The sequence below is a fragment of the Phasianus colchicus genome, chromosome 6, assembly GCF_987193195.1.
Source record: "Phasianus colchicus chromosome 6, bPhaCol1.hap1.1, whole genome shotgun sequence".
NCBI classification, from domain to species: domain Eukaryota; kingdom Metazoa; phylum Chordata; class Aves; order Galliformes; family Phasianidae; genus Phasianus; species Phasianus colchicus.
In genome coordinates this window covers 49,926,258-49,943,921 of record NC_143441.1, presented here as the reverse complement: position 1 = coordinate 49,943,921, position 17,664 = coordinate 49,926,258, and the positions used below count along the sequence as shown (strand labels likewise).

At 47.0% G+C, this 17,664-nt stretch overlaps 1 protein-coding gene and 1 long non-coding RNA gene across 8 annotated transcripts in view; one reads left to right on the top strand and one right to left on the bottom strand.

The window, feature by feature from the left end:
* Positions 1 to 1,143: 1,143 nt before the first annotated feature.
* LOC116238306 (uncharacterized) lies at positions 1,144 to 5,933 on the bottom strand. Of its 7 annotated transcripts, XR_016467934.1 has the most exons (5): positions 5,686 to 5,933; positions 5,344 to 5,536; positions 3,690 to 3,797; positions 3,310 to 3,606; positions 1,144 to 2,467 (listed from the first exon to the last, which is right to left on the bottom strand). It is a non-coding gene; the product is annotated as an uncharacterized LOC116238306 (long non-coding RNA). The 7 variants fall into 7 exon arrangements; XR_016467932.1 differs by having other exon boundaries at positions 3,310 to 3,797; XR_016467933.1 differs by lacking the exons at positions 3,310 to 3,606; positions 3,690 to 3,797 and adding an exon at positions 4,025 to 4,117 and having other exon boundaries at positions 5,686 to 5,931.
* A 183-nt stretch (positions 5,934 to 6,116) lies between these two features.
* PTH1R (parathyroid hormone 1 receptor) overlaps positions 6,117 to 17,664 on the top strand; it is a 113,824-nt gene continuing 102,276 nt past the window's right edge. The window contains exon 1 of the mRNA XM_031607881.2: positions 6,117 to 6,806. Within this exon, the coding sequence (XP_031463741.1) occupies positions 6,732 to 6,806 (75 nt within the window). The 5' untranslated portion in view covers positions 6,117 to 6,731. The remainder of the gene's footprint in view (positions 6,807 to 17,664) is intronic.

Here is a 17,664-nt window from a genome sequence, read left to right as displayed (position 1 = left end):
CCAACTGGAGTTTGCCCTTGGTTCTGGCCGTGCATTGGATGACAACACACACACACACAGAAAGAAGAAAAATCGATTCAAGTCCAGGTGTGCTGCCAGGGACATTTGGTCTGCCATGCGATGGGGAGAAGGGTCTGGGGTTTTTTAAGAGCAAAAAAAGATCTTATGCATATGGAGAAAAGCGAGGAGGTTCGAGACACTCACTTCTCCTTTAGGTCAGGAATGCTGTGCAGATATCACTGAAACAGCTAAGCTGTGGAGAGCCACAGGCACAGTAACCATATATGAAAAGTGTTATGAAATTTCCCAGGTTGCTGTTTTGAAAGAAGGAGCTGATAAATAACAAAAGACCCTCACTAAGAAGAGAAAAACAGAGAATAAGCCAGAAATGGCACCAGTTGCTGCTCTGCAGGGAAAAGCCCAGGGCTCTGATCTCCATTCCACTTGTGTCTATCTGGGTCCAAAACATCAGCCTACAGCAAGAAGAATAACAGAGATGGGATGAGCTTTGTAGAACATGTTGCTTTGTAGAACCTGTCTGCCCCACCTTGTCTGTAAGAAAACACAACCAAATGGATGCTAAGCCTATTGCTGATGAGGATTTTCCTTCACCTACTTGCATACCCTGAGCTCCTTCTGTACAACTTTGTTTTAGCTAAAGGTCACTGTATGAAGCCACTGACAATTGTGGCTTCACACAATTCCACTTCACACAATTCCACTGCTGACTTTGTTAGCCCATCTGGCTTGCTTAAGATGCAAAATGCCTTTGGGTTCATCTGTCACCTCCTACACTCCTTTGTCTATCTTAACCCAAGACTTCAACTCCACATGCCTCATCTCTCTCTTCTCCCAAACCATTTTCAGCTCTGTGATCTCTCTGACACATCCTCTGCATCATCTTCTCATGTAGGGCACCCAACTCCACCGTGTTGACTTCACCCCATTTACTGAGTCACCTTGTAAACCATACTGCAGGGCATTAGAAGAGGCATACTGCCCATCATATCACAAGTATTTCTGTGTACTTAAAGAAGTAAAGAGCCTTTGCAGAAAAAATGTAATTTAAAAAATATATGTTTTTATTTATTTATTTATTTTTGAATTTTTCTTGTACAGAAAAATCTATTTCTTACTATTTTTTATTTCATACCACTCGGAGGACGAGGAGCAGGATTTAGAAGGAATTGAAACAAAACAGAAGAGGAAGCTGCTGAAAACCAAAATACTGTCCCAGGAAGTGTTTTAATAGCTTTGACTCTCACCCTCATTCTTTTTGAGCATTTGTTTTCTGTGAGTACAAAAAGTCTATTTTCCTTATTCTGACATTCATTTCCAAAGCAACCCCGTTCCTTGAGTGCTGGATGCTAATGGAGAAAGTCATTGAATCATAGAATAGCTTAGGCTGAAAACATCCTCAAAGGTCATCCAGTCCCAACCCTGGGCCATGGGCAGGTTTACCACCCACCAGATCAGGAAACCCAGGGTCCCATCCAGCCTGGCCTTGAGCACCTCCAGAGGTGGAGCATCCACAGCTTTTCTGGGCTTTTCATCTGGCTTCTCATTTTGTACTGAGAGGATTTTTCACCCTGGGTTTTGTCCATGAGACCCAGAGCAGATATTTTCTTAAAGAGCCAACAAAGAAGCCATCACACACACAGCTTCCAGTCATCTCAGCCAGGAGTTACGACTTCAGCTTTGGACAAACAGTGTCAATTACACCTCTATTCTATTCCTTCTCCTCTCTGACCATGCAAAAATAGAAGGTTGACAGCAAAATTTTGCTCTTTACAACGCATACAACAAAAATGGCCAGAAATTCATCATGGCTATCCGGCTTAATGCACAAATGCAACGTGTCCAAAGCTGCTTCTTGTATATTTTGGCCTTGACTTTGCAAACAAAACACCAGCAATAGCCAAGTGAAAACAGTGCAGAAAAGGCTGTCTCACCCTTGGTGACACTCAGTCATTGGACTGGCTTCTTGCACAATGAGGGATTTTTGCAGCGTGGCTGTCAACCCCATCCATGTCAGACCTTTCCCTCCCTGATCAAAGGCTTTGGCTGATGTAAGTCGTGATGTTTCAGTGAACCTGAGTGACCCAGGAGAGAAAGGACAAGAGGTGTTTTATCCAGGCTGGGATCTCATCTCCAGCAGAAGGGAAACATTCTCCCTGCTGGGACGAGGAGATGTTTATTGTTAGGCCATGTAAAAGTTAGCTACAATACACAAGAGCAATAATTCCTGGTCAAAACCTTAGCCAGTTTAGATTGATTATGTATTTTTTTTAATGCACTTTTACATCAGTAGGAGGATCTAAACATTTTGGTTTGTTGTAAGACGTTAGAGAAACTCAGTTCAACACGTGCCATACCCAAGGGTCTCCTTAAAATAGCAACATTACAAAGGCTTCTTTTAGTGCTGCATTCCTTCTGAGTTCATTATACACACATTCGTGGATACAATCTGAAAGAAAAACAAAACAAAACTTAGATGTCCGAATTACCTTTGCCTTGACATAAAAAAAGATGCCTGAAACAGATCTGCAGGAGAATGGAGTCCTGTGCCCTCCAGTGGGAAGAGACCGGACAAACAACAGCAGGCATCTGGACATGCAGAAGAGCTCATCTCTCTCTCAGAGGTCTGGAGAGAGGGGAAGAGTTGCCTTGTAACCTTGGCTGAGAGAATACACAATGTCTGGGGATGAATAGAGAGGATAAAAGCATCTTCCTGGGACACCACCCTAAAAAATGAGCAAATTCAGCTGTTTCTTGTTTGGCCTCGCATAAATCAGAATTTCCAATGGCGGTAGGACCTAAAAGCAGAGGGCCTGATCCTCAGCACCCAATGAGTCAGGCTGAGAGTGAGAGACCTTTTTCATGTAGGGAGAGAACTGGGCAGTTTGCTTGGGAAGAAAAGTGCTGGGATGATGCAAATCAGGAAATTCTCACATGTTCTCCTCTGGTGCATGACTGGGAGCTCCAGACAGGGTTTAGGCCTTAAGGCGTGCTGGGGAGGTTTCAGATTGGATGTTAAGAAACATTTGTCCTTCAAAAAAAGGAGTGATGCAGTGGCACAGCTGCCCAGGGAGGTGGTGGGGTCACCATCCCTGGAGGTGTTCCAGAACCATGGAGATGTGGCACTGAGGGGATGTGGGCAGTGGGTATGGTGGGGTGGGTTGGGGTTGGTGATCTCAGAGGTCTTTTCCAAACCTTAATGATTCTATGATTGTCTGATTCACTGTGACTTTAGAGGGACCTCAGCCATACAGTTCAACTGCTCAGCTCCCACAAGCCTGCTCTGCTCACCTCATCTGTCCTCACTCCTATCTTGCACAGAGCCATGGGAGCTGGGTTACATCCTCTACTTGAGGAAACTCCTCTTTAGAGTTGCATTTGATGCTCATGACTCCAAAGACTTGCAGCCCTTGCAACTCCTATCCTCCCAGAAAGGAGCAACGAAGCGGACGCAGAGTGCTGTAATTGGATTTAGGGGATCCTATTGTATTGGATTTAATTTGTAGATAACAGGGATCCAGAAGAACGTCCATCATAGTCTTGGTGGCCATAAGATTGGGGTCCTGCTGGGCCAACTTTGAGCTGGGGCTGGAGGGAGGGAACAGTTTTCTTCTTGCACAGCTTCAGCAGTATCTGTCTTTAATCATTAAATGATTGGATGGAGAAATTACCAGCATAAAGGCATCCCTGGCCCAGTCCCAGCACTGGATACAGAGGGGTGACCAAAGTCTGGATGTCTCCTAAACCGTATCAGATCCTGTTTTATTTACATCACCTCCCTGTAACAGCAGGAGATGTTGGGCAGTGCAACATAGGAGCAAAACTGTTGCTTCTTCCCTCTTTCCCACCCAAATAATAATAATAAATTAAAAAACAGCCAAAGAGATTCGATGGGGCCCATGAAACTTTGCAGCAGAATTTTTTTTTTTCTTTCTTTCTCAGGAAAGACTTCTTCTCAGAAAGACTGTAAAGCCCCAGGTACACATTTGCTCAGTTTGCCCCATACTTAAACACATGCAAACGCTCAGCTCCCACCAGGGATGGAGGCTGTCCCACCCCTTCGGTTGAGCAGATTGGAGAGAAGTGAGCCAACAGCCCCCTCAAAATGAAATGAAATAAAGCAGCAGAGGTAAAAAAACCTTCCCCAGGATCCCCTTTCAGGAACCTCCTTTTTGAGCCCCCCTTCCCCCGATAAAGATATTTTAAATCCCTATGTGGGGCATAAATTTGGGAACAGGGCGGATGAGGGGCAGTGAGGCAGACTGACGGTGTTGGGGTGGATGGGGGGCGGATGGGGGAGGTTGGGAGGGGGGACGTTGGCTTCATCGCTTTTAAATCCTTTATCCCAACCCTTCGCGTGGGTGCCCCCTTCAGCACGCATTGCCCAACCGGAGAGCAGGGGGTGGGACGGGGGGTGGGATGCGGTCCGGTGGAATGGGAAGGACTGCGGGATGACCCCGTGCCTCTCAGCCCGATGGTCAAAGGCTGAGTACGGCCGACCAATGGTAACCAAGCCGGGGGGGGGGGGGGGCTTTTATACCTTCCCCGCTCCCCCTGCGGTGCAGAGGCTGGCAGGAGAGAAAGAGGGTGGCAAGAAGGAGGAGGAGGAAAAGATTGCATCAAGAGCAGCACTTTTTCCCCCCTCCCTCTCTCTCTCTCTCTCTCTCTCTCTTACAGGAAGCCCTACTCTACCTTAGCCTTGGAAAGAGCCCCTTTTCATAAAATTAGCTGAAGGCACCTATTCACAGCCATGGGGCCGTGAAAAAAAAAAAAAAAAAAAAAAAAAAGCAACAAACCGACTGTAGAAGCACTTTTTTTTTTTTTTTTCCCCTCTCTCTCTCTCTTTTTTTCTCTCTTCGCTCCAAAAAAATAAAAGAGAAATGCGCGCAGCTCCGCTCGGCCAAAACGCGTTGTTTTTACCGTCTGCCCTCCGGCGGGGTATAGAGGTCCGTTTAGTTTGGTTTAAGGCTTTTTTTTTTTTTTTTTTTTTGGCTTTCCCTCTCCTTATTTAGCTCCTAAATCACAAAATCCGGGAAGAAAGAGAAAGAAAAAAAAAAAAAAAAAAAAAGTGAAACGGAAAAGCGAAGCAAAGCAACGCGCAGGAGTTGATGTCCAAAGTTCCCCCAGTCATTCAACCCGCAGCGCAGCGCTGTGTCCCGCCTGGTGCATCCCTGTCCCCTCCTCGCTTCTCCTCCCACACCGAAAATAAACCCGATCAGGGGATGGCTGCCGGAGTTTCACCCCCTGCGGCACGGCTTTGGGGGAGCTATCGTGGTTTTTTATTATTATTTATGTATATCTATATCTACATATATGTATATTTACCTTGCAGTTTTATGAATGAAAGCGCCCGGCTGAGCTGGGAATACCATCCCCAGCCTTGAAACAGCGATGCTGGTGACATCCACGGGGGGTGCGAGGTGCCGGGGATATGAGGGGGGGGGGGGGAAAGCGGGGATGCGATGCGCTGTGGGTTCCACTGGGGCTCCTCCTTGCGGGGCACGGAACGAGGATTGCGCTTCCGTGAGAGTGAGAGAACGGGAAAAAATTCAAACAGTAAAGATACAGAGATGTATTGAAAAAGATTTTAGAACATCTCGCGGAGGGAAAGTCTTTTTTTTCTCTTTTTTGGCCGCGAGAAAAAAAGTATATTCTAAAATGAAGTACCTAGTGGCGGTAGGAGGCCCCCCCGGTCGTCAGCCTCGCGCTTTCACGCCGTGCTCAATCGGCTTTTTGAAACTGCAGATCCTCTGAGGCAGAGAGGGGAGAGAGGAGCGAAAAAATCCCGTTTTGTAACTGAAACACACCGCGACCCGGAGGGCTGGAGAATAAACCTATTGTGGAGGCGAAACGCGCGGCGATACACCAGCAAAAAAAAAAAGAAGAAAAAAAGAAAAAGGAAAATAAAGGAAAAAAAAAAAGAAAAGAAAAAAAAAATCCCCCAGAGCACCGCTGTTTGCGAAAAGGTAATTGAGGAGGGAAAATATTGCCAAGTTTTCGCTATTTTTTTTTTCCCCGTAACTTTCTGCTCTGAGAGCTGTTCGTGTGGCCGAAAGAGAAGAAAAAGGAGAAGAAGGAAAAAAAAAAAAGGCTTTTTTTTTTTTCTCTCTCTCTTTCCAAACCCCTCCGAAACCCAAAAGATAAAATTACTGGATCTAAAAATAAAGCCGTGGTTTAAAGCCTCCCCCACCCTCTCCGATCTCCCACCCCTTCCACCCCTCTCTCGCCTTTCTCCCTCCCTCCCTCCCTCTCTGCCTCTTTCTGTGTGTTTGCGTTTGACAAAGAAATTATTTGAACTTCCCACTGCCTCATAAAAAGGAAACAGAAGAGAGCGGCTTTGACATATGGATGTGATTTTTCTGCTCTGAGACAGATGCACGCGGAAAACAACCAGCACCGGGGGCTGAGGAGCTGAGCGAAGCCGAAGTCGCTCCGCTTCTTCACATGGGTTCCTCCGTTGCCTTTCGGGAGCTGCCCGCATCTCCAGCCATGAGAAAGCGAAGCAAAGGACCGGGTTTTCTCGTCATGTGCCTTTCTGGCTAAAAAACAAACAAACAAAAACAAACAAACAAACAAACACCGGTTCTGGAGAGTGAGGAGGGGGGGAGTTGGAGGGAGGGAAGGAGAAATCATCTGCGAGAGGAGCGCTGGAAGACCTCTCCGTCCTCCAACTTCCCCGAGAGAGCGTGGATGCTGGAAGGAGCCCCTTGGATATGGGATCATATCTGGTTTATCACAGCCTGGGTTTGATCCTCTGCTGCTCCGTGCTGAGCTCGGTCTACGCTCTGGTGAGTGTCTCCGATCCTTCTTTTCTCGGCTGTTTCCTTGATGAGTAAAACCGTTTTGCTTTTGGGGGATTTGAGGAAGCAGTGAGCCGCTTTTGCAGCCCCGGTGGCTGATCTCGCTGCTCTCCGAGTTTCTGCACCAGATGAAATTAAAAATGTCTGTGCTTCCCGGAGAGTTTGAATCACTTTTCAGTCCCTCCGGACGGGAGCGCGTGTAGTTTGACAGGGAGCTGCTCCGGGAAAGGCGTTTTGGGGGATCACTCAAAAGACACCTCCCAGGAAAGGGCGATTTTTCCTTTTTTTTTCCTTCCTTCCTTCCTCTCTCTCTCTCTCAAAAAAAAAAAAAGAAAAAAGAAAAAAAGAAAAAAAAAAAAAAAAAAGACATTTAATTTTCATTTCATTACATTACCATTTAATCTTCCTAATTTGCAAATCTGCTTAATCTCTGCAAAACAGTGCCTTGCTTTCCGAGATTGATTTTGGAGAGCGTGGGGACTGCAGACAGTTTACAAACAGGAACGTGAAAGTAGTATTAACCCTTTGCTCCCTGGCACTATTTTCACCTGCTCCTGCACACACCAAGGGAGAAAACCTTTACAGAGGTGACAAAAAAAGAGCTAAAGGCTGCCCAAGCTGCCTTGATGGTGGTGATGGGCAACGGGTTGAGATCCACAGACAATCCCTCACCAAAGTCCTGCCACAGAAATCGGCCACCAGGTATTAACTCATTGCTGGGTGTGCTGCTTTGACACGTGCTTTGCTTCCTTTCTCCATCCCTGATGGAGTGGTGATGGGTGGCATCACCATGATGGAGTGGTGATGCCACCCATCACCATGGCTTGGTCAGTTCTTGGTGTAGGAAGTGGCACAGCCACCACCTGACCACCAGACACCACTCAACGCGGTGTCTGCTCTCCAGGAGGGATGGAGATCATAGAAATCATAGAATTATTAAGGATGGAAACGACCTCTCAGATCATTTAGTCCAACTGAGGTGTGTTGGGAAAGGGGCTGACCCCAGTGCTGATTCTGTTCAGGTTCTCTCCAATGGGCTGGCTGTCACATTCTTTTGGGTTTGGTAGGAACTCATGCAGGGTGGGTGAGGAGGTATTTCCCCATTTCCAGCATCGTGCTGGGAGGAAAAGTCAGTACATAAGATGAGACTTTTCCCTTGGAAAACAGTGTCTGTCACAGTCCATCTTGATCTAACTAATCATGACTCAAAGGCCAAAGAAAACTGGGGGGTGCTGAGGGGCAGAAAGTGTAGGTTCAGTGAGGTTTTAATGACATCTGAGGTTCATCCCACATTCTTGGGTTGGGTTAGCATCTCCATCACCTGCAGCTGTGTCAGGACAGGCTCTGTGGGTTCTGTAACACCTGCTGTCCCCATATATAGCCATAACGCTGCAGGAGTCAGCATCAAAACTCCCTTTAGGGCCAATGTTCTTGAAACAGCTCCATTAGAGCTGAGCAAACTTCAGTATCCAGAAAAGATAGGCAAGCACTGCCAGCCCACCTTTACTCCCAGTCCCATTTTGGTCCCTGTCCCAGTACATCCCAGTACCACCAGAAGACACAAGGAAGCAGCCAGTGAGCCATGTCTCAGTGTCTGGTATCTCATGTAGCTGTTTTATTTGTCGTAGTAGACATCAGAACAAATTGTTTTAGATGAGGATCTCCATGCCATGGAAATACATCAGGAATTGCTCCACCAGAAGCCCCATTCAGTGTAATAAGGACCAGGCTGAAATATTTCAGATGCTGATTTTCAAGCCCACCTGTGACAGCTTACCCAAAGATTTGAAAAATCACTCTGAAAATTCAGGAGCTGCAGAGTTAACCTGGGAAAAAAATACTGAGGGTAGCTGCAGAATGATAGGGATGAAAGGACTTAATTTAGAGATAGACTGCGTGACAGCTTTGGACTGGGCTAAGAGCAGTACCCAGTCCTCCAGCAAAGAGTCAGGAGGATTCCCACAGAATGATGCAGTGAGTTCTTGGAACTTCAGGGCATGATTTATCTGTCTGGGGCAGGAGGATGTGAGGTTGGAAGACATGGGACTGCAGGATATGAGATTGGAGGACATGGGACTGGAGGGCATGAGGTTGGAAGTTGTGGAACTGGAGGACGTGAGTATGGAGAGCTGTGGTTGTTGGGCTCTTTGTTGGTCAATCCTTTGCATCCCAGAGCTGGTGAAGCCCAAAGCCCTGTGCTTCCTACATCTGAAGCTGTCATTCCCTTTGATCAGTAAGCAAAAGTGGCAAAAAAAAAAAAGTGGCAAAGGGATGGGGAATGATGTTTTTGATGGTCTGAGCTGGTGCTGCGCCTGTATTCCCACATTAAGTCTAAGCATGGGGGGAATTCAAGCACACTTTAAATTGCAGTGGGAGTGGGTCCCATTGCAAAAGGAGCGGGTGATGCTCTGCTCTCCTCCAGACCCCCCAGCAATCTGGGGAAGCCCTCCTCCTTGCCTTTCCCTGGGAATATTCCTAATTAACACCTGCTTAAGCATTGGCAGAAATCAGTTTCTCGATTGAGTGCTTTACACTCCAGTCTGGCAAGAAGAGGGGTGACATTTGGGTCCATTTTTCTATTTGCTGAGACCAGCCTGAGTCAGACAACCCTGCAGATGCGGGCTTGAAAAGATGATGCATGCAAAAGGAGCTTTAAAAGTAGGTCGAACACCAGCACGAGAGGAGAAGTTCAGGTTTTTATCAGGAAAGCACTGCCAGAACTGCTTGCAGGAAAACCTCCCCGTGTCCCTCCTCCAGCTGATACCCCCATGGTTTGCTCTGCTGAGCTGTTCAGTTCTCAGTTTCATCTTCAGGTTGAGCCTGCTTATCTCTGTCAGAGATACTCAGCAGAATAGTTTAAATATATACATAAAAATAAAGCCATACCCTGCTCAGATGCTGCTGCGGGATTTGGGTTGGAATAACTCAGTTTTGGGAAATGGGGAACAGCCTGAGCCAAGTGCATGGTTGGGAAAAGTGGGTGCAGGTGTGGGTGGAAAAAAGGCATCAAGCGTTGCCTTTCTGCCATGCCCCAGTGCCTCTCAGGAGGTGCTGCTCTTCTGGAGATTGTGCTTGGCCAGCAGAATGGGCTCAAGCCCTGCCTGTTGGTTCCCCAGCCCTGGCCCCTCTGCTTGGGCACTGCTGAAGTTTGGCTTTGCAGAGAAGCTGGGATGCTCCCCTGAAAGTTCAGGGGGTGTCAGCCCTGTTCTTGTGGGAATGAGCCAAAATGGGGACAAGCTTGGCCAGGTCATCATCAGTACAGTTGGATTAGATGATCTTAGATGTCTTTTCCAACCTTCATGATTCTGTGGTTCAGGAGGGCCTCAGCCCTCATTCCCAAGGGTGTCTGCACCAGTGCTGATGTTGCTCTCCAGCAGGAAGGTCTGGTAGGAATAAGAAGAGTTGTTCTGCTTCACCCTGGAGGAGCAGCAAGTAGCAGAGATCCCAAAGCTCTGCAGCAAAGCCATTGGGGCCAACAGTAAAAAGAATAATCATCAAATAATCCTACACAGAGATCCTGCAAATCCTGACTACTGTCTGAGTTCATTAAGTAATGACAACCTCCAAGTGCAAGGAAACAATGTCTGAAATGTTCTTTTTCTCCACATGAGCTTGGGAATGTGCCCATCCCTGCCCCGTGTATTTATGAAAGATATGGTTTTTGTTATTGTACTTTGGGATTAGCAGATATCCTTGGACTATAAAACACCCGACCGCAAAATATAAAGCAAACAGGGCTCTGCATCAGGGCAATACATGGGCTGTGATTTCACCCTGCAGAAGCCTAAAGTGCTCAGTGGCAAATCTGACCTGAGCAGGCTGGGTTTGGTGCAGAGGGAACAGGGAATGCAAATATGCACGCAGAGGGTCAAGGCTCGAGGATACGAAACCTGAGGTGTGCCTTTTAGGTCCAAGCAGTTGTTGTTTGGTTTCTGACCTCCTAGAAATAGCACCAAAGCACTGCTTTGGGATCAGTGGGGTTATCCTTGGGAGAGCAGTGTGTCTGCAGTCCCAGCCAGGGGTAACCCAGTTCAGACAGCTCAAGCAGGGACAGCTGTTGTCTCCATCACCAGACCACCAAGCAGCCCCTGTGCTCCCACGTCCACATGCAAAATGAAGCTGAGATCCCTGCCCTGACAGCAGGAGTCGTCTCACATCTTTACATCCATTGACTTGGCATCCGTTCTCTCCCTGGAGAAGAGAGGCTCTGGGGAGACCTGAGGGCAGCCTTTCAGTATCTAAAGGGGCTGTAAGAAAGAAGGAGACAGTCTCTTTAGCAGGGTCTGTTGTAACAGGACAAGGGAAAATGGTTTCAAGCCAAAAGAGGGGAGATTTAGACTGGATTTAAGGAAAAAGCTTTTTTACAGTAAGGACAGTGAAGCACTGGAAGTATTGCCCAGAGAGGTGATGGATGCTCCATTCCTGCAGTCACTCAGGGTCAGGCTGGATGGGGCTCTGAGCACCTGATGGAGCTGTGGGTGTTCCTGTTCATTGCAGAGGAATTGAACCAGGTGGCTTCTAAAGGCCACTTCCAACTAAAACAATTGTATGATTCTGTAAATCCATTCCTGGGCACACCAATAAGGGACCGTAGGTGGAAGATGCTGGCTGGAGGCTTTGACCCCATAGGGATGTGCTTGGGAATTCACTGCTCAGCCACCTGATGAAAAGCAGTTAAAATCAGTCCCTGATTTGCAGATATGTGGTACATAGACATACACACATCTTGCCTTGTTTTCTCAGGAGTTTTGCTTCCACTGATCCAAACCCTGCCTGGGAAGTGGTCCTCAGGTCCTCATCACTGCCAAGCAGCTCCATCCTCACCCCCCACTGCTGCGAGATGCTGATGATGTTCAGTGCATACTTACATGCTGATGGGATGGCTTTGCTGTTCAATCCCACTGGGCTCATCACAGACTTTTGGGCCCTGATTCCTCCCAGTTCTCTTGCTGTTGACCAAAGTGAAGACCTCAACACGCTCAGCCAGTGTTAAAGATCAGACACCTTGGCCTGGCATTGAGAATTTGCTCTCTCCCTCTGCATCCACATGGATGCTATAATAACCATGTGAATCTCAGCCTAATTTTCAGCTGACCTTACAAGAACTGCTGTAACGAGAATGATCTTTGTGCTGCACATTTTGCAGGATGGTTCCATTAATAAGTGACACTTGGAGCTGAAATGCAACCAGCAGAATTCCTGCCTGGGTCTGATCCTGAGCTTGCATTTGTCATGGGAACATCCAAACTCGTGCTTGCTACACTTGGCTTGACATTAACCTGTTGTTTCCAACGAGGCCAGGCTGACCCTTATTACTAATCAGCGGGGCTCTATGCTTTGGGAGTCTCCCTTCCCTGTGGAGGCCCAGCTTGGTTTGACTTCCAGAAACCTGATTTCCAAGAATGGAAAATTCTGGATGGATGACACCCTCTTATCAGGCTGTACTTTGATCCTCCTATTACACAAATCTCCCTGAGAGCACTCAGGCGATGCTTTCGTTGCTGCAATCTTCTGCAAGGCTGTCCCATCTTTCTGCCTACACATTTTTCCCTTTAGCTAGCAAAGCAGAAAGCGGACTTCTCTGCCCCTTTTCCCTCTCACTCCTCCAGCGTTCCTGGCTCAAAGCACTTCAGCAGTGCAGGGATTGTGCTATCCCTGGGTGAGAGAGAAATATTTCAAGCGTTGTAGCTGGGGTGAGGGGAAGTCAAGGGGAGAAAGCCATTTATCTTCTCCTTCCCTCTCTCCTGTTGGGGCAGCCTTATATTTCAGATAACACTGGAGGGACACAAGAGTACAGACAGCAGGAAGGTGTTGGCCTGATGCTGTGACACATGAAAATAAACCCAATGAAACAGCTCAGAAAGGAGCGGTCCCACTTACCCACAACTCCACCTCCTTCTCCTCCGTGGGATGATTGAACTCCCTGAGCTGGCGTGAAAATAACTCAGGATGGGAAAAGGGAAATAAATGCAGAAGGTTTGTTGCTGGGTCAGTGAACGGTGTCTGCACATCAAAGGTTTGGATGAGCTCCTGAGACACACGAGGGAGAGATTGGGTTGCACCGGTGGGGGCAATAAGGAGAGCCAGCGATGTGTGCAGCTCTACCCTGACACCACACATCATTATGCAACAGCATAAATCCCCCCACTCCTCCTTTTGACAGATCCACACCCCGTCCCAAGCCTGCTGTGAGGTCTGCTGTACCTTTTGCTCTTGGCAGTAAATGCACACGCAAGGTGTGAGGAGCATAGGCTTCACTCTACCTCTGAACCTCACCTCCCTCAGCCAGACTATTTAATCATGAGCGCCATTCTTGGCAGGGTTTTCATCTGGGCAGATGAGCAATCCTCCAGATAATGTTCCCAAGTGCTGGTTCAGGATAACACAGGGACTGGATGTGGTCTCATTCTTCATTTGGGGAAAAATGAGTTTGGGCTTGTAGGCATGAGATGTGCCATCTTGCTTGGCTTCAGGACCAGGACACAGGACCCAGCCCCTTTATTTAGCAGCAAACAGGGTCTCCCAAGTCTGAGAATTGGCCTGGAGACAGCACAGCCATCCAGTCCTAGCCCACCTCTTTGACTCTGCCAAAGTACAGAACAAGTTAACCTTCAAAGTCCGAATGCATTAGGAGTCTTCATGTTTTTTCACTGTAAAAACCTCAAATATCCACCCGTTTTCCAGATAATGGGCTCAACCAGGGCAGACCTGGCCTCTTGGAAAAGAAACCCCTTAGGTTGGTGTATGGGGCAAACACTGGAGATAGCAGTTGCTGTCTCAGCACCCAAGGCAGGTTGGTTATCTCACTTCTCACATGGCTGCCCCATTGTTAATCAGGGTTCCTCGCTGTTATCTTTATGTCCGTCTTTCTCTCTCCAGGCATTTCTGCGTATCTGTTTGCTTGGTCTTGTCACACTGAGAGCAAGAAGCAATCACAATTGCATCTGTAAAGGCAGGTTTGAAAGTCACTGCGCGTCCTTAGAAAACCTTCTCTTCCCTTTACTGAACCTTGGCTTGGGACTTCATTTCTTTTTTTTTCTTTTTCTTTTTTTTTTTCATTTCTTTGTGTTTTAACAGAAAAGTGAGCATTATGCAAAACTTAGCTTATTTTTACCAGGGTTTATGGGACAAGGTGCTCTGAAGAGGAAGGTAGGCAGTTGCTGTGTCTTGGGAGTTTAGCAGAGAACAAGTGATCATTTAACTGAGACGCAATGGAGTCTTGGGGGACTCCAACACTATTTAGGACCACTAGTAACTCATTTAACTGCTGATCCTGTGGAGGCAAACACGCTAGGAAATTCCTAATCTCCTCCAGGAGCGAATTACCAGCAGCTCCTATTGTTTTGTAGTGCTACAAACCAAACTCAATCAAAGTACTGGGATGATATCCATGAACTTTGCAAGCTATTTTCATCCATCCAACTTTTATTGCCTGAACTCCTGCCTCACCTCAATGTTACCTTGACTTTCTTCTTGGCGTTTCAACTCCAGACCACTTTTCCTTTCAGACACTGAGCAGTTGGAGTTAAAATAGATTTGAGAAAATGGCCACGGCGAGTGGTTGCAAGGAAATGACCTGTTTCCCCTTGCTGCACTAAAGAATAAGATCAATAAAGCAACATTATGCAGCGTATCTATTTCATGGTTCTCTCAGCTCAGAGAAAATACAGGAAATTTCTTTTAAAAATAAAAGAGAGAGAGCTGATAAGAAGTGCTAAGAGATGCTCAATGCATACAACTTTGAAACACTGTGTTGTGGGCTTACCAACAGCCATCTGCTCATCAGACCTTTTCACCTTTCAGAATTGACATCAGGGTTTTCTCCAAGCCTGTGTCTTCTTCCAGTGCTCTTGAGGTTAGGCTGACTTAATTGCTTGTTGAAAAATGACCTCTTCAGATGAGATCAGGAACTGAGATTTAGCTCTTCCATTGAATTTCTGCATGCTTTCAGGCATTTTTTTCTCTGTATATGCAGTAAAGGCACAGAGGACTTGGTTTTATCATGGTGGGGATGGGTTGACAGCTGGACTGGATGATCTTAGTGGTCTTTTCCAACCTTAACAATTCGATGATTCTGTGAGCGAAGGTGCACTTGGAAAGATGGCTCATTTTTATTGTTCTTCCCAGAAAAGAATAAAAGAGACAGAGATGTCTCTATAGGCGCAGAGGTAAAAAAGTGTTCCCATTCTAAATAACCATGCTCACTAAAACATATGCCTGCAGGTGGTCAGAGGTGGTCAGATGCACTGCATCTAATGCAGACATAACTTGCTTTCACTTGAGCTGAGTTATCAGGACTGTCAAGTCCCAGTAGTGTTTCCCCAGGCTAGCCACTGGATGGGGACAAAGCAGAACGGAGCTGATATCCCATGCCTGGTTTTAGATATCAGCGATCTATATTCACGCATCTCAGAGCTGCTCAGTGTCCTCAGGGACCCACTCAGCCACAGGGCATCCCACCTCAGGTCATCTGTGGTTGCACTCAGAAGATAGTGGGTGGGCCTGGAGGTCTAATTTCCTCAGCTAGTGAAGGCATGAGGTTTGGTGCAAAGCTGTTATGTACGCACGCCCATACAAGTAGGCGCGTGGGCAAAACTCTGTGTCTCTGACTCATGCTGCAGCATTGTTAAATAGTCTCGGAGCATCCCAGCATATAACCCCACAGCAGAGCACCGTCTTCATCTCCATTTCATTTCCAACCACGACTGGTGTTTCTCTGTCAGCCTTTCACCACCACAATGAAGTGTGTTTGTTGTTTTTTGCCTCATTCCTGGGATCAGATTTTTTCTCTGATTTGCCTTAACCTCATCATAGAAACCACAAAGCTCAAGGGGCCAGAGCGTTCTGCTGGCATAAATCAGTGGTGTTCCTGTGGAGTACAGAAGGACCAAGAGTCTCATCTGATGTCAATCAGCATCACTGCAGGGAAATAAGAGAGCCAGGGGGTGATTTGGAGTAGCCCAGCTAGCACATTCTGGTACTAGCCTCTTGGCCCTGGGTTGCCTCTGGATGGAAAGGGACAGGATTCTGCAAGTTGAGAGATCTGGGTTGGATGACAAGCCCCTAGATTCCACATGCTTCTCCAAACCATGTACAGCCATGCTTCAGTAGCTTCTTTTGTGGCTGGCTGTCTTGTGCAATGAATGTCTTTTTGAAAGCGTTTAAAGACGAGCAATTTGGGGGGGATCTCAGAGGGAGGGTATGTCACTCTTGCTTCTGGCTATGGTGGTGGTGGGAAGGATGATAAGCATGCTGGTAAGCTGGATTTAATTCAAACCACAGGACGGGGCTGAATTCAGCAGTTGATTTGGGTCATTCTTAAAGGCAGTCAAATCATAATGTTTGAATGTAGGAGATTTGAGCAAATTAATCATCAGTGTTTCAAGTAGACTGAGCAATAGACGGTTCCTTTTTCTTCTTTCCTAACTCACTTCTAATGCTGATTTTGTCCTGGCATTCTTTGGTATCATGGACAGTTTGATCAACAAATTGAGCTTAAGATGGCTTTTGCATATATTTTGTAGGATTGAAAATGGGAAATTTGGCCATTAAAAGTCACAGCTAATGTGTATTCCTAATTTACTCTGTCATCAGCAAAAGATGACTCAGGTTTCTGCAGGAGCAGGGGGAGGGGAGAGTGCTTCAGCTGCTGAAAATGGAACAACATCAACCCTTGTTTTTCACCCTGGTAAGGATCCAGCCCTGGTTGTGTGCCAACAAGTCTGCACACTAAGAGGATCTCCATAGGGGTCGATGTGGGTATGTGCTCAGCTGAGCTGACTCAGCGCTCCATAGGGCGATAAGGTCTTTAAGTTAACCAGATAAGCATAATGATGGCCAAGCCAAAGGGTCAACAGACTGCCATCTATGAACAGAGCTGGGTGGAGCCCCAGCTAACCTGAATACCCGACTCCTTTCTCAACCTCATTCCTTTCTTTGCTTCTATTCTGGATTTTCTTGTTCGTTGCCTTCCCTTTCGCCCTTTGGTAACACTGTTTTTTCATGCTTTATTGCTGGACCCAGCTGCCAAAATGGACATCTAAGATAAAATGAAAGAGAAGAACACTTCAATGAGGTATACCTCCTTAGGATTCAAGTTAACATCTTGTAGAGAGCAAACTAGGCAAAGATCTGTGGTTTATGTCTCCAAAGGCATCAGGTCAAGAAGGCCAAGTTTCCAAGGACAATACAAAACAGAAGGAGTTGGGAAGAGAAGGATGTTTGTTCCATCAAAGCCCCAGCACGTGCATCCTCCCAGCCTATGTACTACAAGGTTAGGGAATACACTGCTGCAAGGCTGGCAGTCACTGGAACGAATCCCTCATCTACAAATCATCCATTCCTATCTGGAAGCTTTGGATGAGACCACACTGATCTGGGTTAAAATATCATAGCCATATGGATGTGGACACAGTTAATGGGGACAGAGAATAAGATACAGCTGATTTATTTCCTTCCACAGGTCTAGTGTGGCCCCATGGACAGGGATCCCAGACTGCAGCAGATCCCACTCCATGGATGCCTGGCTCAATCTCTATGCAGCTGCATGTGAAGCATTAATAACCCTGAAAAAGGCTCTGTTAGCACCTCAACCAGCAGCCACCACCTTGTGCTCTTGAAGCACGAATATGCCCTTATCCCTTCCAAAAGATGGATGGATACCACCCTGCAATGTGCTCCAGGGTTGATTTGGCTCCAGGGCCACCTGCAATAGGGCCTTCTTTTCTGAGCAACCGCTCCAATCTGTTTCATCTCCCATTGGGGCCACCAAAGCTTTACTCCCCTCCAAGCTTCCCCCTACATCTCCTACACCATCTCTGCCCTCACCTCCAGGTGAGCACCATGT